At 38.1% G+C, this 21,476-nt stretch overlaps 1 protein-coding gene across 13 annotated transcripts in view; it reads right to left on the reverse strand.

Moving 5' to 3' along the window:
- Window positions 1-21,476, reverse strand: part of CHL1 (cell adhesion molecule L1 like) — a 201,534-nt gene that overhangs the window by 18,144 nt on the left and 161,914 nt on the right. For all 13 annotated transcript variants that reach the window (XM_058726201.1, XM_058726192.1, XM_058726197.1 and 10 more), the window contains 8 exons: window positions 18,661-18,801; window positions 18,222-18,333; window positions 16,094-16,260; window positions 12,921-13,086; window positions 9,528-9,652; window positions 4,194-4,295; window positions 3,552-3,749; window positions 1,198-1,268 (listed from right to left, as the gene is read on the reverse strand). In XM_058726201.1, coding sequence (XP_058582184.1) covers window positions 1,198-1,268; window positions 3,552-3,749; window positions 4,194-4,295; window positions 9,528-9,652; window positions 12,921-13,086; window positions 16,094-16,260; window positions 18,222-18,333; window positions 18,661-18,801 — 1,082 coding nt within the window. The remainder of the gene's footprint in view (window positions 1-1,197; window positions 1,269-3,551; window positions 3,750-4,193; window positions 4,296-9,527; window positions 9,653-12,920; window positions 13,087-16,093; window positions 16,261-18,221; window positions 18,334-18,660; window positions 18,802-21,476) is intronic.

A 21,476-nucleotide genomic window follows, 5' to 3' on the forward strand; every position in this document is an offset into this window, starting at 1 on the left:
TGACGGAAATTTCTATGAAACTTAAGAGAGAAAAGGACAGAGACTCTCCAAGAATAAGATATTAACATAATTTCAGATTATAAATTAAGGAATTATCAAGACAATGTAGTAGCAAATATGTATGACCACAAATTCAAGGAAAGAAATAATATTCTTGGATATATTTAGATTCTGTGTATTACCATTTTTCTTCAAATTTCAAATTCACAAACTTTAATTGCACTGAAATGTGAATAATGGGTTAGTGTTAATATAAAAATATTGACTAAAAAACATCAAACTAAGGTTCATACATCCTAAAACCCTTCGCAAAATCGTATCCGGAAAGAGGTTTAGAAATAAAATAGTATATTCCGGCATACATGCAAGAATGTTATACATTTACATACAATTCAGGGAATTTAATGTTGGAAGTCTATTATTAAAATCACAATGTTTGGTAATCTACTTTCAAGTAGGTTAAATTACTTGTTCATGAATATGTCCAAAAAAAAGGGGGGAAAAATTACCCACTAAGAAGAAATTTAGAAATGACACCCAAAATAAAGTCATCTGAGCAGATGTGAAATTTCATGCCAAATTCAAAGACAAAAGTCTACTTCATAACCTTTAATAGAGATATATAAAGGGGCAAAAAGTGCAGTTTAAAGTCCACAGATACCTATGCTGATACCCTAGGTTTGTTGATGTCTAGTGCCAATCACCCTGACCTCAGCTCCTATATCTAGACAAAGCTGTAAATGACAAGGTTGTTTTCGGAATTAGAAAACCGTATACAAAAAGCTTGATCGTGCTTAGTAAGTAGTGGGTATTATTTGGCAGCCATCCTTTAGATATTCATAATGTTTATTAGACCATGTACTAAAATCTAGTGAAAATTTTTGAGTATATTTTTTACATGAAAGGATTGAGAATACTAGTTGTAAAAATACTAAAAAAATCTGACAATTTTGATAATTGATCACAATTATATCAACCTTTATAAATTTTACATAATTTACCAATGTTTAACATTCTAATAATATTCTAATCACAAAGATCTGTAAAATATACAAATTGAATACATTTATCAAATATACAAATCTTATATCTTTGTTCTTAAAAAATATTTTTCTATCCTTACACGTAGCATGCAGATCTAAAAGAAAGAAAAAGAGAGAACACAAAGTAGTGTATAACACATTAAAGAATACATACCTCCCATTTTATAATCATTTCCTTGGGTTGAGAGGCTTGAACCCTTATGTTTTGTGGATTCTTGTCTGGAGCTAAAAAATTATAAGTATTAAAATTACACTTTCCAATTTTATGGCCCATAGGTAAATCAGCCTGTCATCCCTCCTCCAGCTAAAAACAATTTTAAATAACTTTGATTGTATTTGTTTATTTCTATCTGGCCAAGTCTATAAAAAGACTTAAGGCAGTTTTTCCCCCCAGCTTTATGTAATTGACATGTAACATTGTGTAAGTTTAAGGTATAGAGTGTAATGATTTCATAAGTGTGTATGTATGTATATATATACATATACGTATCAAATACATAGATACACATTTTATATTTATATGTATATATTGTAAAATGATTATCACTATAAGATTAGTTAACCTATCCATGAGCTCACATAAGGCAGCTTTTAAATATATATTTTATTTGGGGCGCGTGGGTGGCTCAGTCGGTTGAACATCCAACTTCGGCTCAGGTCATGATCTCATGGCTCGTGGGTTCAAGCCCCGCATCGGGCTCTGAGCTGACAACTCAGAGCCTGGGGTCTGCTTTGGATTCTGTGTCTCCCTCCCTCTCTCTACCCTCCTCCGCTCATGCTCTGTCTCTCTCTGTCTCAAAAATAAATAAACATTAAAAAAATTTAATATATATTTTTATTTAAAGGGGTAAAATCATATGCTTGAAGTAATATAATTATTATTTAATAGAAAGTAGATGGTTCATTTTAGGTATCTTCATTTTAAACCTGCTCTTTAAATTTTTCAACTTGCTTTTTTAAAATTCTTAAACCTACTTTAAAAAAAATATTTGAGAGAGAGAGAGAGAATCTTAATCAGATTAAGATTAAGAGAATCTTAATCTCCATGCTCAGCACAGAGCCTCATACGGGCCTCAATACCATGACCCTCAAAGCATGACCTGAGTTGAAATCAAGAGTCAGATGCTCAACTGACTAAGCCACCCAGGCATCCCCAAATGTTAAACCTACTTTTTAAATATACATTTTAATTTTAAACCTTTCCTTTTCCTATTAGAATTACTGTTAGTAATGTGTGTTGTGAATATTTCCATCTTAACAGACAAACACCATGTCTTAATTTCAACAGCCCAGTGTTAGGGACAACAAATAGGAAAGAGCAGGTAATGTGCCCATGAAATATATTCAGATGGTTCCATTTCATAAGAAAGGGCTAAGTGTAGTTTTAGTGCCAAATGCAACTTACACTTAAATCACACACGTATGTGTGATTCAGTTACTATCTCTTCTTGCTTTTCCTCAATCCAAAAAGGAAGTTATACCCTAGCATATTTATTTTGCCCAGGGGAAAAAATAATAATGTCACTGTTATGACCACTCAAGCATTCCTAGATATTTTCAAGTGTTGGGGCACCTGGGTGGCTCAGGCGGTTAAGTGTCTGACTTTGGGTCAGGTCATGATTTCATGGTTCGTGGGATCTAGCCCTACGTCAGGCTCTCTGCTGTCACCTTAGAGCCCACTTTGGATCCTCTGTTCCCCTTTCTCTTTGTTCCTCACCCACTTGTGCTCATGCTATCTCTCTCTCTCTCTCTCTCTCTCTCTCTCTCCCTCCCTCCCTCAAAAATAAACATTAGAAGAAAATGTTAACAAGGTGACTACAATGAATCAACTGTTTTATTTCAGAAAATTTAAATAAAAAGGAATATAAAGGGAGAAAGCTGATTTTCTATATACTAAAATTCAGTTTATAACATACTTGATACCTGATTTTAACATGATACTTACCTATCACAGATAATTCAAAGTAATGTTTGCTCATATACCTCCTTGTAATTTCCTGCTCTCTATCAAACATGCATATACTACTTTTTAATCTGATGTACTTTGGATATTTGTGTGCTGTTAGTTCACAGAACTTTTCAAGCTGTCTATTAGGAGAAATCTAAAACCATGGGCGCCTGGGTGGCGCAGTCGGTTAAGCGTCCGACTTCAGCCAGGTCACGATCTCGCGGTCCGTGAGTTCGAGCCCCGCGTCAGGCTCTGGGCTGATGGCTCGGAGCCTGGAGCCTGTTTCCGATTCTGTGTCTCCCTCTCTCTCTGCCCCTCCCCCGTTCATGCTCTGTCTCTCTCTGTCCCAAAAATAAAAATTAAAAAAAAATAAATAAATAAATAAATAAATAAATAAATAAATAAAACCCTACACCATAGTATCAATTTGTTGTTTCATATGTTGAAAGATGGGACAAAACTAAAATATTTTGAAATTGATGATATTTTGAAATATTTTATTTTGAAATATTCAAAATATTTTCAAAATATTTCAAAACCTGATGTGAGAACTCACATACCTGCTGGAGGTGTTTCATGATGATCTGATGGCTGGCTAGGTTGGCTTCTCCCTACTTCATTCACGGCTATGACCCTGAACTGATATCTCACATATGGAGCCAAAGATAATAAGACTGTTGTTTCTTTTCCTTGGACTCTAGTCAGTTCCTCCCATCTTCCAGGTTCTTCCTTGTTTCCTTCAAATTCAACAATGTATTCTGGCAGTAGAAGCATAAGAAAAAGTAAAAATTAGAATGGAGTTAGTATGTTTAAGTTATAATAACACTTACATACAATATAAAAAGTATGAAAGGATGGGGAGCCTAGGTGGCTCAGTCTGTTGAGCATCTGACTCTTGATTCGAGCTCATGTCATGATTTCACAGTTCATGGGTTCCAGCCCTGGGTTGGACCCTACACTGACAGTGAGAACCCTACTTGGGATTCTCTCTCTCCCTCTCTCTGCCCCTCCTCAGTTTGTGCATGTGCGTGCTCTCTCTCTCTCTCTCTCAAAATAAATAAGTAAATAAACATAAAAAAAGTTTGAAAAAATATTTTAAGAAGGATAATCTAGAACTGTGGTAAAAAAAAAAAAATGGCCTTAATATTAACTGTGACTCAGGAATTTCAGGAACATTGTTACCCCAACATAGTACTCCCTACCACTAATACGGCTATTGTGATCATTTCCAGCGTCCCACGTCAGCCGAACACTCCTGTTCTGTCTTTCAGACAAGTGTAGGTTTTCTGGTGGATCCGGAACATCTAATTAACAATAAAAAAAAAATTAAGGTAAGGAGAGTGCAGATCGTGGCTTTGTCCACTCAATTTTCTCCCTGAGGCACATTGCCAGCCCCCTTTCTTTCTCTCCAGGCCCGGGTCTCCACACCCAATTGTCCACATCTCAGCAGCCCTTCCAGTTCTGCTTCAAATGCAGCTTCCTGCACATATATTCCCTACCATAAACACTTTCTCCCTTCCCTCTGATGCCAGTTCTCAAAGGGCATCCTTGACCATGATCATAAACATTCTTTCAGAAGTAGATATTAACAATGAGGATTTGTTTCCGGGCCCTGTCTCTCTGGCTTACTGACGGAGCTGGGCCCAGGAATCTTCATTTCTAAGCAGTTGCCCTGCATTCCCATTATGTGCAATTTTGAGAAACATGATCTATCTCAAGAGGATTAGTATCTTCCTGCTCATATGTTTATTTATGTACCTGATTCATTTCCTGAATATGACAGACCTTCAAGAGTTATAGGGACTGCGTGGCAATGAGAAAAAATGAAATATGGCCTTTTGTAGCAACGTGGATGGAACTGGAGAGTGTGATGCTAAGTGAAATAAGCCATACAGAGAAAGACAGATACCATATGGTTTCACTCTTATGTGGATCCTGAGAAACATAACAGAAACCCATGGGGGAGGGGAAGGGAAAAAAAAAAAAAAAGAGGTTAGAGTGGGAGAGAGCCAAAGCATAAGAGACTGTTAAAAACTGAGAACAAACTGAGGGTTGATGGGGGGTGGGAGGGAGGGCAGGGTGGGTGATGGGTATTGAGGTGGGCACCTTTTGGGATGAGCACTGGGTGTTGTATGGAAACCAATTTGACAGTAAATTTCATATATTAAAAAATAAATAAATAAATAAATAAAAATAAAAAAAAAAAAGAAAGATCTACCAGAAAAAAAAAAAAAAAAAGAGTTATAGGGACTGCATTTTATTAATATTTGCATCACCCTCAGTGCTTTGCATATAAATGTTTTGTGACTAAATGAGTAAGTGAAAAGTATAATATCACTTCAATCATGCATGCAATTACCACATTCGAGCAATAAAATTAGGTCCTATGACTATAGGAAAATAAGATAAACAACATGAACTCAGGCTTTCTTTTTTGTATGCTGTGAATTAATTGTAATTTCTAACAATGAATTCTGAGTATATAACAGCAACTTTTATACTCTCTTGGCCTAGAGTTCTGAAAAAGAGTAGGAAGTCTGTTTTTATTGGAAGGGAAAAATCTGGCACCAATAAATATGTCACAGACTAGAAAATTGAGTAGGTGATGATTTTTTTTTAATTTAAAAATTTTTAATTTTAAAATGTATTTAAATTCCAGTTAGTTAACATACAGTGTAATATTAGTTACAGGTGTATTAGTGATTCAACACTTCCATACATCACCCAGTGCTCATCACAACAAGTGCACTCCTTAGTCGCCTCACCTTTTCACCTGTCCCCCTGCCCACCCCCCTTCTGGTAACCATCAGTTTGCCCTCTATAGGTAAAAGTCTGTTTCTTGGTTTTTCCTCTCTTTTTTTCCTCTTTGCTTATTTTTTTGTTTCTTAAATTCCATATACGAGTGAAATCCTATATTTGTCTTTCTCTGACTGACTTTGCTTAACTTAATACTCTGGCTCCACCTATGTCACTCCAAATGGCAAGATTTCATTCTTTTTTATTGCCAATAATATTCCAGTGTGTGTGTGTGTGTGTGTGTGTGTACACACACACACACACACACACACACCACATCCTCTTTATCCATTCATCAATCAATGGACACTTGGGCTTTTCTGTAATCTATTATAGGTAATGCTGCTATAAACACTGGAGTGCATGTATCCCTTTGAATGAGTATTTTTGTATTTGGGGGGTAAATACATAGTACTGCAATTGCTGGATTGTAGGGTAGTTCTATTTTTAGCCTTTTAAGGAATCTCCATACTATTTTCCACAGTGGCTGTACCAGTTTGCATTCTCACCAACAGTGTAAGAGGGTTCCCCTTTTACCACATCCTCACCAACACCTGTTGTGTCTTGTGTATTAATTTTAGCCTTTCCAACAGGTGTGAGGGGATATCTTATTGTAGTTTTGATTTGCATTTTCTGAGGGTGAGTGATGTTGAGCATCTTTTCATGTGTCTATCGGCCATCTGGATGTCTTCTTTGGGAAAATGTCTATTCAAGTCTTCATCCCATTTTTCATTGGATTATTCATTTTTTTGGGTGTTGAGTTTTATAAGTTCTTTATAGATTTTGGATACTAAGAGTAGGTGATGACTTTGAGTGTTACAGTCCATGGAAATGTTTATCAAAATAAAGGAAGAGTGAAACAAAACAAAAAACCAAACTTATCCCTAATGGTCTTTACTTCTGAAATTTGATTTCAATTCTCTCTTGTACCCAGGGACATTTGTCTTTTCTCAGTGGAGACAATTAAGTAATATCTCTTAGGACCTTCCCATGGGCTCCTTATTCCCCAAGTGGGAGGCATCATCTACGCCCCTGCTGAGTATTCACCAATTTCTGGAAATTTACACTGGCAAAAAAAACATTGTTTTTTATTCAAAAGAGACTACTTTATTTTAAAAATGCAGTCAGTGACTGTGCAAACTTCAGGGCCTTAAATAAGAAATTATTTCCTCAACAGGTTTCAGATCTGTGAGCTCAGAGAATTTACATTTCTCTTCAACACTTACTAAGAGCTCACTCATTTTTCAACTTACCTAAAGCAACCAATACAGACTGTAGCATCTGACATTAAAATCTGCTCTTTCCAAGAAGCATATGGAATTAGAATTGATGGAGTACAGTTGATACTTAAAAGATTGATATAGTTAAAGGACAGTTAGATCAAGGACAGTTACTTCTGATTGCAACAGGTCAAGCATATCTTTTCAAAAATTATTTTCTGGGGAAAAGAAGTTTCTCTAAACTACACAGGGATCTATTCGTTACCATCAGTTAGTGAGATATGCCTCTTTACACCAGGGATTGGCTGCAAATATTAGAAGGTAAACTCCAAGAAGTGGTTAAGAAAATGCAATCTTGTCATAGAATATTTTTTAAATGAATTTATTTTTATTCTTAGAAAATTGGTTAAAAACTTCATACGTAAGTATTACATGTGATCACAGCAACTCTATTTAAAATTATCAAAATCTAATGGTTTTGGAAGATAGTAGCCTAATCACATGACTCATATATTAAATTTTATAAGGAGCTTTGGACAGTGTGCAGCAAGTGGTATGGTGTCCCAATCCCTTAGCTGGCTCCATTGCTTAAGATACTTAGGGAAAAAGTCCAGGGATTCTGAAACTTTCTCCTACACTTGCAGTGCCTGAGACAAACTCTACTTTACCTGAAGCTCAACTATTTTATCTGATGGCTCACTAGTGGATTAACTACTAGAGGGTTGGGCCTTTCTGTGTGCAAACCCCTGAAGCAGCTAAATTCCTATGACCAAACATCTCACCTAAAGGTACAATTCTACTGAACCAAGTCCATACCCTTTACCACTTGGGAACTTGTGTGTGTGTGTGTGTGTGTGTGTGTGTGTGTGTGTGTGTATGTGTGTGTAGAACCCAGTCTGATGACCCTTTGTTTCACTTAAACATGATGGTCATTTATTTCCCTTGAAATATATATTTGCTTCTCTTGAAGAGATCTAGCATGTTTAGTCATTTTTCACATCCTACCTCCAAATACACTGAATTATTTCCTCTCATCCTGGACACTCTATTAGCAATCTACCTGTGGATCCCAGCAACCAGAGAGCTAAAGATACAAATCCTGTTACTAATAATGATTAATCTACATATGTAATAAAGGAGTTAGGCAAAATCAAACACTTTAAAGGAATATCAGCAAACTGGAAGAAAGACTAAATGGTTCTCACAGGGGAAAAAAATTGTAACAGAAAACTATTTTAAAAAAAGGTCTCTATCAGTCAGGGTCCCAGCAGAAATTCAATAGTTCACACAATTTGGATAGTGCCAAGAGTTTTTAGAAAAAAAACTCTTTCGGGGCGCCTGGGTGGCTCAGTCGGTTAAGCGTCGGACTTCAGCTCAGGTCACGATCTTGCGGTCTGCGAGTTCGAGCCCTGCGTGGGGCTCTGTGCTGTCAGCTCGGAGCCTGGAGCCTGCTTCCGATTCTGTGTTTCCCTCTCTCTCTGCCCCTCCCCCATTCATGCTGTGTCTCTCTCTGTCTCAAAAATAAATAAACGTTAAAAAAAAAATAAAAAAAAAAAAAAAGGAAAAAAACTCTTTCAAAAGATGTAGGCAGAATATATGGAGTGAGGGGTGGAGGGAGCAGTTAATAGAATTTCACCAGAGAGGATTTTGTGGAGAGAGCCTCCCTGGGAGGAATCAATGACAATGAACACAGTCAGCCTGCAGGGAGGGAATATGGAGAATAAATACACCCACCCTCATCTATTGCCAGGGCTTCCCATTGGTTGAAACAAATGGAAGTTTGAGGGTAAGTGGTTCGCTGATGTTATCCATATAAGTCAGCTTTCCCTATCAGATAGCTTGTGGGGAGTAAATCTGGCAAGCAAACTGGAAGAGAGATGGTCTAAGAGATGGTTCAAGAGCTAATGGTGGTCTAAGAAATGCACCAGAATGTTCTAAGAGCTTTAACCATGGGTGACCGGAGGAGTAATTGTGTTGATTAACTAGTGAAGCATATACATTCTTTTCTAATTAGCATTATCATAAAAAAAAATCAAAGGCATTCCTCTGTAGAACTCTTGAAGTTCCTCCACACCCTTCACAGAACCCTGAGAACTTAGCCCCTGCCTTTGGTTTAGGGCATGACCACTGTGCCACCACCATGGGACTCCCAGCCTGATCCCTCCACAAAACCCATCTCCATTCCTCAGTTGTATTTTCTCTGCATGCTAGGAAAGGGTAGCTCAAATGCCCTGACAACTCAAGCGTGCTTCAGTTTTCTTTCTGCTGATAGCATCGCCAACCTCCCACTGCTACTGGAAACATTACCATGCAGGGAAAAGAAATTAAGCATTAATTAATTTCTTTAAAGCCAGAAGAGGAGAAAGCATTTGAAAGTGGAGTTATTTAAATGAAAAATTCAAACTAACAGTATATGTACAGGGGCTCAAGTAATTGTTGATTTAATGGTCTAAGAACAATGGAATTTAATTCGTAACAAGAAAGAAACGAACAGACATTTCCCATTAGTAGCGCACTTACCGAGAATGGTTACATGAGTTACATCAGCAACACTGTCCAGGGCAGTTTGAGCTGAACAAGAGTAAATACCTTGGTCCTCTGAGGTGACATTAGATATGGTCAAATTAGGTCCATCGATAATTATCCTACCAGTAAAAATAAATGAGTATATGATGAGGATGAAAACAACAGAAACAGCAGAAATATATATTCAAAAATATATATTCCCTATAAAAAAATTCAAGGAAGAGTTAAAAAAACACACACACATCTTCACATAATGCAAATTTTATTAGAGAGTGCCACAGGTGAAAACTGGGGACATGGGGTTACTGGAGCATGCACAACTGTCTACACAGCCATGAAAGGGATCCGTTTTGTTTTAATTATCAACTCCAACCATCTGTGATGCATGGAGCAGTGACACAACTGTGTTGCCTGGTGTTTCTGAAGACTGTATTCTTCATTATAATAGCTAAGATACATGTGAATAATTCTTAAGGTTTGTGAAGGGAATCACCTACATAGGATCAACTGGGGACTTCTTCCAAAGGGACATTCCTGAATCACACCCCAGATCTACAGAGTCAAACTGTCTGACACAGAGACTGACAATCTGTTTTTGACAAGATTGCCTTTCTCCACCCGTCCACTCCCCTAGCACACTGCACATCCAATAGATCAGATAACAATTAAACCATGATATTTATTTGAACAGTAGAGGGCAGACTAGCACTTCTTTTTGCAAATCGTTTGCACCGAGCTTTTTACCATTCACCCTATTTTGCCAATTTGTAATCCGGTTTACTACATGGAAATTTCCTTACTATAAATTACACTTTTTACCCTACACCTATGTACTGTCAACTTAACTATTTAAGCACTTTTAGAAAAATTAAGTTCCACTAAATATCAATTATATTTTAAGACTTTTGCTATTTAGTTGAGATAAATAATGTGTTTGCAGAGAAGGAGCGAAACTCATACAACTGACATTTCTTTTGTATTTTTGAAAGAAAGAGGGCACAAGTGAGCGAGGGGCAGAAAGAGAGAGGGAGAGAGAGAAGAGGGGCTCACCAGAAGCAGGGTCTGCGCTCACCCAAAGAGGGGTAATTGACGTTTCTGATGTAAAACTCATTTAACCTCTTTCTAGATAAAAGTCTCAGGCCCCTCGCCTACCAGTAAGGAGAAGGTGTCCCAGCAGAAAGTCAGAGACAGAAGCTTCCTAATGGTTCCCTTGAAATTTAACCGAGACCTGTGATCTCTGCTCCCTGCTAAATGTCCATGCGTGCTCCTGGCCCCAGTCAACCTCAACAGCAAGAGTTACTCCCAGCCTTCTCCACTCCAGTGATCTCTTCTAAGAAATTCTAGCTGAGGTTACTGTTGCTCACCCCTGCCCTAGGGAAAACTGGCAGAACATCTGTGTCACTGGCTTAGTTTGCTAAGACAGCCAGAGGTTCATTTGAGTGTCAGCCTCAGCATCCTGCAGAACCTATTAAACTCGGCCATACAGAGGATGGCTGGAGTTTCTGGGATCAGGGCCTAAATATGCAGGTCACATCACCCACAAGGCACGAGTCTCTGACTCCCTTCATCACTGAAGCCTGGAGGTTATATGGAAGACACCAGGTAACTAGGCAGCAGTGACAAAAGAGGGAGAATATGGGGAGATCTGAGCAGTTGACAGATTGACTAAGACCTAACCTAAGGGTGAAGATCTCTGTTGCAATATGTAGTCTTTTAGGTCAATAATTAATCTCCTCTTGTTTCAGCGACAACAGTTCCAATACATACACTCCTTTCCACAAATTCATATATACGGGAAGGATGAGATGGAATAAATTAAGTACTTAGCTGAGACCAATTCCTCTGCATAGCGGTGGTGTAAACACACACACACACACACACACACACACACACACACACACACACCAATAGGGGCCAAGCATGTCAGAGAAATGAGATAAACCAAATGTCTGGAGAAATTAGTACAAATCATGATCACTAAATTGGACTGAGTATTTTCTAAGTGCTTGGAATGTTAACTCATAATAACCCTGTGGAGGTATCTTAGAATGTAAAGTTAAGGCACAGTGAAGTTAGGGAGCCTGTCTAAAGTCATAGACACAATAAGTGAACGAGATGAGATTTAAATCCAGGCTGCTGGACTCCAGAGTGCACGCTCTTACTCACCACACTGCCGCAGTCTCACGGAAGGAATGCACAAACTATCTTCAGGTTTACTTTTTCAGAATCATGAATAACAACACAAAACTGCAGGGGAGGTTTGGCTAAGGATGGTCTATTTTTAACCCCTACTAGTCACAATGCAAAAGGGAGGAGAGCTAACTTCTGCATGCTTTTGAAAGATAGCACAGGCATTCAGTAAATGCTGAGTCTTTTCTCTCTTTGATGGACTCTGATATTGTCCGATGCTATTCAATATTGTCTGATGCTATCCAGCATCTATTCACACTTCCTTCTACAGTCTCTCTTCTATATATTTTTTTCTGTATTCTCTACACAGAGATTAGGAGGCTTAGAAGCATAGCTGTCTATACATTCTAACTGGAAGGACTGTAGGTATAATTTAGGTTCTGCCAATGAGATAGACTCATCTGAGTTTGGGATGTAAAAGGGTGATGGGGAGTGCCTCCTCTGGGTCCCTGTGAGCAGACAGCGACTCTGGAAGACCCAAGAGCTGGCATTGGTTTATGTCACTGCCAGCACCAGTGGCGTGAGGTGGCTGTAAAGAGCAGCATTTTTCAGACCTTTGGCTTACAGCTGCAGTTCTATGTGACAAAGAACCCAAAAGTTTAGTAAGCAGCTTCCGTTAGGCCCATCTCTCCCAGTCTTTCCAGTGGTTTGGTAAGCATGCACACTCATGCAGTACCTCTGTCTCACACATCTGGAATGGACTCTATTTCATGCACTAACAGCAAGGTACACATTCTATTAAAAGTCAGTAGCAAAAAGAAGATAACTATGTGAGAGAAAACCCAAACAGTGCCCTGTATTACCTTTCAAACGCTGCCCTGATGCCAAGACTTTGGGGCCCCCGGGTGGCTCAGCCAGCTAAGTGTCCAGCTTGGGCTCAGGTCATGATCTCACGTGTGTGAGTTCTAGAGAGCATCAGGCTCTGCGGTCAGCGCAAAGTCTGCTTCGGGTCCTCTGTCTCCCTTTATCTGCCCCTCCCTTTCTCTCTGCCCCCCCCCCCCCCACCCTCATGAGCACATGCTCTCTCTCTCTCAAAAATATATATTAAAAATAAATACATAAATACTGCCTTGAAGACTGAAATGAATTAATCAGTTTTTATATTTTAATTCAGCGTGAATACTTTTACAACTATTTGTTTTTCAAGTGCTAGGTGTTAATCCCAAATATGATGACACAGCATAAGACTGTACCTACCTGCCATCTTCTGTGGCATTAATTTCAAAGCCTTCTCCATTTTTACTCCAGGACAACTTCAAACTATGTTTTAAATATGGGTCACATTTGCTCTCACAATGTAATTCAAGTGTATGCAATTTGGGGACACGAGGATTCTTAGGAGAAACTTGAAGTTTTGTAGCATCTGTTTTTACCGAACAAAGAGACTCATTAGAACCATAAATCACAGCTTACTTCGTAATCAAGTGCCTGCAATTTAATCAACCAAAATTGTCAACGTAATAGTCATATCTTCATGCAATGTTTTTTTGCACTGTAATTTCTTAACATCATATTTCACTACTATTTTCTTTCCATCAGGCCCAAACATCTGAGAAATTAGAGTGGAAGTACTAATTAATATCTTAGAAATTCCCCATACGACTTCTTGGGCCAAAGAGTAAGAAGAGTGTGATGAAATAAATGTCTCTAGATGCTGAAAAAATATGATTTCTCCTTCTAGTGCTTTTGGTCATGTGATCAAAGCAATGTAAGGGGATAAAAGGCAATGAGTTGATTTTCTATTAATGTGTTTATTAATAATTCAGAAACCAGAGGTATGGTAAAGCCATACATGGGTGATCTATCGACATAAAGGTGGGAAATGAGAACATAAGCCCTGTGAAGAAGGGGTTGTGTCTGTTTTGTTACAGGAAGTTTCCCCATAGCTCAAAAGGGACCCTGTACACAGTAGGCATTCAACACATATTTGTTGAATTTCTTGTTGAATGAGGTATGGTGAGTGATTTAGAGTATTAGTGGTATTAACAATATGAAGCTCAAAAATGTAGCTACAAAATTAAATATATCAAATAAATTAAATTCAAATTCAAATCAAATAAATTAAAAAGAATCATATTTGGATGTCTTAAAAACATTTGCTCATTATGACTGTTTCAAAACATATGATCCCAGGGGTGCCTGGGTGGTTTAGTTGGTTCTATGTCTGACTCTTGATTTTGGCTCGGTTCATGATCTCACCATGGTGAGATCAAACCCCAGTTGGGCTCAGCACTGGGCGTGGAGCCTGCTTAGGATTCTCCCTTTCTCTCTTCCCCCACTTGCACTATCTCTCTTTCTGTCACAAAAAAGAAAAAGAAAAAGAAAAAGAAAAAGAAAGAAAGAAAGACAAAGAAACAAAGAGAGAAAGACAATCTACTCAGTTAAAAAATATGTACATATGATCCTTACCCTTAGAGGCCATATTAAAGGTTCTTTACCCTGTTGTGGCATTTGGTGACTTTCTCAGAGGCCAAATCTCATGAGCTGACCCCCAATTCCACACTTACATTTTAACATTTGCTATCTACATGATACTCCATGAGCTGATTAGAAATTGAAAGTGATAAAACAATTTGATTATTTGGTATCCAAGGCATGAAACTTGAAGACACTATTTAATTGAATTTAATTATAAGTGAATTATTAAACATCTATTCCTATTTTTAAATTTAAAGTCAGAAATCCACTTAATAATAACAGATACTACTTAATAAGCATTTATTCTATTTACGAGGACTCTGCAATAAAGTTCACAGTCATGCAACACTTTATAATTATAATAAGTCTATAAATATAAACATTTTCACCTTACAGGGAACATAAGGCTAAAATGAAATTAAATAACACCAAAGTTTACTAACTGGTAAGGGCTTTAAGCTGCAGTTTGAACCTCAATTTGGCAGAGACCAAAGCTCTTGCTTTTTTTTTTTTTTTTTAATTTTTTTTTTTTTTACGTTTATTTATTTTTGAGACAGAGAGAGACAGAGAATGAATGGGGGAGGGGCAGAGAGAGAGGGAGACACAAAATTGGAAGCAGGCTCCAGGCTCTGAGCCATCAACCCAGAGCCCGACGGCGGGGCTCGAACTCACGGACCACGAGATCGTGACCTGAGCTGAAGTCGGACGCTCAACCGACTGAGCCACCCAGGCGCCCCCCAAAGCTCTTCCAATCACTATGCTAGATAGCCTCTTACTCAATCCAACTCTTGACATTTTTTATATGCAAAATTGTGTTCTTATATTTCATTGGCAAAATTGCTATATATTCTTTTCATATAGAGTGGATATTTAGAGCAGACAAAAAGTTCATGGCCTTGTCCATCCCTTTGTCAATTAGCAGTTCTGAGGTCCACTTTGCATCAAGTGCTGTGTTGGGCAAGAAGAATGTGAAGGTTCATTTGGATTCAAGGCTTCCCTGTCCTTCACTTTGAATCTGGCTGAGTTGTTAAACTCTAATATAGGCTGGTTTTATAAAGTCTAAAAAAAATCACCTTCACTGACTTCACAAGGGCATTTTGAGAATTGTATATGACACTTAAATATGGGGGAAGACATCATAGTTAAGCAGACATAGTAGGGGTATATTTACATGCTTTAAAAATATAATCCGCAGGGTTGGCGTGTTGGATAACTTAGGGTACAAAAAGAAACAGATACTGTAAAAGAATATAAGACAGAAGAAAAACAAGGAAGGAAGGGTATGTGTGAGAAGAGAGACAGAGAATTATAAACACATCAGTAAAGACAGACAATTGAACAAATATACCCTGTTCTCTAAGCAGCAGTAGTGATAGGCCATGATGATGATGCACCACAAGAAACAGATCCTCCCTACAATCACTGTAGGATCTTCCTATTATGTTTTCCTGAAAAGAATTTTCTGAGCAATTTTAAAATCAAAATGTCAGTGAAACCCAGGACTTTGTTTTGAAGAGAGAATAAACACAAAGTTGTTCATGAGGTTTTGTCAAACCTTTCTGATTCTATCATGCCCCAGTCTTTAAGAAGCTGAAGTTTGATGAGTTCATGAAACTTTTAGCTCAAAGTGTTGGTTGCCGATGACATTATGTTGAGTTGGTTATTGAAATAAAAGTTACAGAAATACCCCCAAATAGGGCATTTTAAAATCTTGCTGGTCATCCCCCAAACACTTAGGTCCCTTTTAAAATTATAAAAAGAGGTGAACACGTCATCAATATTTCCTATAATTTTAGTGATGGTCTTTCAGATGAAACATAATCTGAGAGTTTCAAAATACAGTCTAAAAATTTTAATATGCACTCAAATTTATATCATATTGTCTCATTTGGGAAAAGGACAAACTGAACCTATGTGAGAATTCATGCAAAGTAAAAACAAGATAAAAGTACTTCTGATATCCAAATTGGCTGTCACAGCAGTTTTTCCTTTAGCATTTTCCACCCAACAAGAGTATGAGCCGGCATCGTCTTCTGTGGTTTTGTTGATCTGTAATGTGCCATTTTCATGGATATGGTACCGTCTACCTTCAAGGGGTTTCGCTTCATCCACCTTCTGCCTATGAATATAGAAAGCATAAATCATTTTAGATGTGACAGTATTATATTCTCTTTTTTGAAACTGGTTGCTGATGTCATTTAAGCTTAGCCCTTCTAGGAGCTCAGAAGACCTTATGTTCCATCGGGGTTTATATTTTCCCCCAAATGGGTCCTATCCTAGGTGTATATCATACCTGTCCAAACAGCCAAATAGGCTAGAGGAAATCCTGGACCATGTTCTAGGCTTCTGCTGTATTCCTGATAGCTATGAGGACTGTTTTGCATCTGTCCTCACAGCTTAATAAATATTTTCCGGTTTATTGATGGTGAACTCTTTAGTTAATGATTGCTTCAGGGTACTAAATGGGAAAGCTAGTAATTGAAAGAGATAATGAACCTTCTGAACCTCCTGCCGTCTGGGGGAAACATTGGTCATTCAGAAATATTACAGGCCAGGAAGTAGTTCCTGTCCTGTGGACATGGATTACATTTACCCTTATCAACCCAGAGCCATTTTCTCCTCCATTCATCCATTTTCTAAGCATTTGCTGCCAAAACTTGATTTATCCAGTGTATTTCAACATAAGACGCTGCTGGAGCAAAAAAAAAAAAAAAAAAAAAAAAAAAAAAAAAAAAAAAATCAAAGCATAAACTCTGGCTGCTGTTCACACAGGACTTTCTAGAGCTGAGACTAGGGTAAAGCCAGTGAGGCACAGAAGCAAAATGTAAGCGTGGCCAAAAAAACTCAGCACTCAAGATGAATCACATTTTAATGAACTATTTTTAAAAATAAAAATAATGCAAAAAATCCAATTTTTAAATCTTTTTTTTAAGTTTATTAATTTATTTAGAGAGGGGAGGTGGGGAGAGGGACAGACAGTAGAGGGAAAGAGAGAGACAATCCCAAGCAGGCTACACACTGATGCGGGGCTTGATCTCACAAACCACGAAATCGTGACCTGAGCCAAAATCGAGAATCAGACGCTTAAATGACTGAGTCACCCAGGTGCCCCAAAATACCCAATTTTTAAAGAAAGATCTGATTCTGCACTTTAATGACCCCGCCTCCCCATCTACCTCTAGTCTTGGCCTTGTAGAGCAATGGCAGACTTATTTAAGAACAGTTTATCCAAGCTTTTCTGGTGAAGTAACAAATATGGCAGATTCACACAGGTGTTTGGACTTGTCACCCCAATCAATACATTGAAATTAAATTCAAAATACACGTTGGAAAAGTTTTAAGGATATGTGTTTGGAATCAAATTCAGGCTTAGATAATTATTTAGAAAATACCCAAAACAACCACAAAAAAGTACAGTCAATTCTGGACAACATGGGTTTGAACTGTGTGGGTCTACTTACACATGGATTTTCTTTCAGTAACTATATTGGACAAATTTTTGGAAATACACAACAGTTACAAAAAACTCACAAACTACGTAGCCTAGAAATATGGAAAAAACCGTTAAGAAAAAGTTGGCTATTATTGTAAGTATACAGTATGTAATACATATAACATACAAAATGTGTGTTAATCAACTGTTTATGTTATGGGTGAGGCTTCCAGTCAACAGTAGGCTTTTAGTAGTTGAGTTTTGGGGTAAACAAAAGTTATACACAGAGTTTCAGTCACATGGGGGATCAACCTGTAACCTCCACAATGGGCAAGGGTCAGCTGTAATATATGACTTTTGATGTACCCAAAATGCAAAACCAAGTCTATCTATATAAAATTGTCTCAGTAATCACTTCAATTCTTTCCTTTCCTTTGTAAGCAGAAATGGCTCTCCCTAATCTCCCCATGTGAGAAAATCCTACACATCTGGACAATGATTCCAGGAGAGGTAAGTAATTAAGTTTGCTATCTTATTTCTCAGAGGCATTGGCTACATGGAACAACAGCACGTCACATGATGGATGAAGACACAATGAATGAAATCTACTGCTGACATTCTCTTAAGAAAACCCTGTACCAGCTTACCAGGACACTATGGCCTCGGGTGAAGCAAAGTACTCGCAGTGTAAGAAAGCACTGTACCCAACCACCGTAGCATAGTTTTCTTCATCTTCAGTTTGTATCAGTGGACGAACATCTATTTGAAAATAACATAAATACAGTTGTGAACGTTCATTAAGAAATAATGTGCACAAATTAAAATTTTCTATATCCTAGTCACATTAATAAAAATGGGAGACAGCTGAATAACACAGTATAAGGTTTTGAGTTAGAAAAATATCCAAATTCAATACACTTTTGAAAGTTTAATTTTAGTAGAAAGGCTAATGCCCACACGCTAGATTAAAGGTGCTTTGATGTTTCTCCCCATGTTTTATATGTTGAGAATTCAGTCCACTTGTGTGTATGACCTTGAACATCTTCCTTTAGAAAGTAAACAGTCTGCTCCCAGACTGTTACTTACCTACAACATCAATATTGGCATTGGCAAGGATAGTTCCATGGACATTTGAGGCTTCGCACTGGTACACAGCAGTATGATTTGGTTGTAGGTTGGTAAAACTGATTTCGGTGGGGGAGAAAACATCACCAGCAAATGGATTTTCTGCAAGAGATTAAAGAATGTCAGTATGATAAAAAATGTGATATAAAATATTTATACACCAATTATTAAATGTGTCACACAGTATTTATATTTTAAGGCGAGTTTAGGGTGAATAATAGTTCACTGAAGCCCATTTTTAGAATTTCTTACCATCAACCATGTTTTTTTTTTTTCCCTGACCCTTCTCCAATTTCAATCTTCCTTCAAATTAATATTTATTGCTAAAATATTTGTTGATCTCAAGCTCATTGCCTCTCCATATCCATACCCATAAATAAAATTTCAGATTTTCCATTTGTCGTTCAAGTCCCACAATAACTAGACCTTACTCACTCTTGTAAATTTAGGTCCTAATACTGCCCTGCACAAATCACATGAATCAACACAGAGTGATCTCCCCAACCCATCAACATTGGCTCCTGTGTTCCCCCTTTGACACTTTTATTCCTCTATTTGACTTCTCTGCCCTTGTGCAATTTTCTGGTGTGTACTGTTCATTTCAGTTATCTTGCTTTGCTATTCAACCACTTTGGCTACACAACTTATATATTTCCTTTTCACAGTAAGACTAAAGCCTTCTTGGGATCAGGGGCTAGATTTTCTACTTTTTGGCAATAAATGCTACCTCACTCCTGATCCAGGCATAATTCTGGAAATACCTTTGGGAGCTAAGAACATCTAACATTTCTAGTAGATTTACAAACGGCCAAAGAACTCTGTTGGAATTGGCACATGCATTGTCTCATTAACTCTGCTCAGAACCTGCAGGGTCAGGACTAATATGGCCACTGTGGAAGAAGGGACTGGAGTCTGGACAAGTGAATGCCACCTCCTACAGCATTTGGCCACATGCCAGATCTCATTGCTCCACTATGACACTACAAACAAGCAGTGTAAAGGAAACATATTACCTAGGAATGTCAAGTGAGGGACACAGATGTTAAATTTTTTTACTTTAAATGACATGACAAGATTACCCATAAACCTAATTTTTTTCTTATTGTGTCTCTATTATATAAAATAGTGACTATACTAAGTTTTGGTTTGTAGAAAATGTTGAGTATTGTTTATTGAAATAGAAGACTTTCCTTATACATTTTTTCCTGATAGTCAGAAATGAATATATTTTTACACTTGACTATGACTCCACATAAGCAGGACTCTGTGCATTATGCACTGTTCTCAGTGCCTGAAAAGCAGCTATCACAGAGGAGGCAGTCGGGAAATATTTCCCGAAATGACTGAAAGCCATGTTGGGTGGCATTTTATTTCTAGAAGGTCCCTGTGGTAGGCAGAATTATAGCCCCCAACAGATACCCACATTCTAATCTCTATCAGTAAAAAAATATTTAACCTTACATGGTGAAAGCGACTTTGCAGAGGTAATTAAGGTTAAGGACCTTGAGATGGAGGGATTATCCTGGATTATCCAAGTGGGGCTGATGTAATTACAAGGCTCCTTAAAATCAGAGAGCCTTCCCTGGCCATGGCCAGACAAACAGAGATGCCTATCAAAGAGTGGTCAGATATGCAACGACGCTGACTTTGAAAATGGAGAGTCATGTGCCAAGGAATGTGGGCTCTCTCTAGGAGCTAGAAAAGACAAGGAAAGGGATTCTCTCCTAGTTCCTCCAGAAAGGAACACACCATGGCTGACAACTTTATTTCAGCCTAGTGAGGCTTAGTTGGACTTCTAACCTGCAGAATTGTAAACTAATACAAGTATACTATTTTAAGTCACAAATTAGTGATAATTTGTAGAGCAACAGTAGAAAATCGATACAATCCTGCAGAGTCGTTTCTCTCTTGGGAACTGTCAGGAAGAGGAGCTCTCTGAAGTTCTTCAAGGCTGCAAAGGACTGAGTCTCTGAACCGATTCCGCATTCCTATACCTGATGCCCAGCTCTACAACTGTCAGAGCTAACCCCATCACTCTCTTTAGATTCCTTATACCATCTTCCCATGGGTAAACCCTGAATCAAACACAGCCTTACAAAAAGAAGAAATGAAACCAGAGCCTCAGGTTTGAGATGAGTAACAGCTGAGCATGGCTTCGTGCCATCCTCTGGGATAGGTACCAGAAGCTGCAGCGTGCTGCTGCATACAGGCCAAGGCTAGCAGGAGCTCCCAGGATTTAAGAAAGCCAGTTCTCTATCAGTATCAAGCAAAACACACTAGGTGTGCCATAAGTTGTCTTTGGTCACCTCAGTGAGTGATAATGCAATACACTGGGAGCAACTTCAGCTCTGAGACTTAATCATTTCTGGGTTCCACGTTTAGCTCTAATTTTACTGGGGTTGGGGCACCTGGGTGGCTCAGTCGGTTAAGTGTCCGACTTCGGCTCAGGTCATGAACTTGCTTTTGTGAGTTAGAGCCCCATGTTGGGCTCTGCACTAACTAACAGCTCAGAGCCTGGAGGCTGCTTTGGATTCTGTGCCTCGCTCTCTCTCTGCCTCTCCCCCACTCATGCTCGCTCGCTCTCTCAAAAACAAATAAAAACATTAAAATTTTTTTTAGAAAACCTATAAATTTACTGGGGTTGTGTCCTCACTTAAGTAATGTGACCTCCTTGAGCCTCAGTTGCCACATGTGCAAACGAGAGAATTAAAAAAATATATATCTTCTGCAGGGTTTATTAGGAGGCTCACAAATATTGGATGCAAAGCATTTGAAAA

This window comes from Neofelis nebulosa, chromosome 4 (assembly GCF_028018385.1).
Source record: "Neofelis nebulosa isolate mNeoNeb1 chromosome 4, mNeoNeb1.pri, whole genome shotgun sequence".
Taxonomy (NCBI): Eukaryota; Metazoa; Chordata; class Mammalia; order Carnivora; family Felidae; genus Neofelis; species Neofelis nebulosa.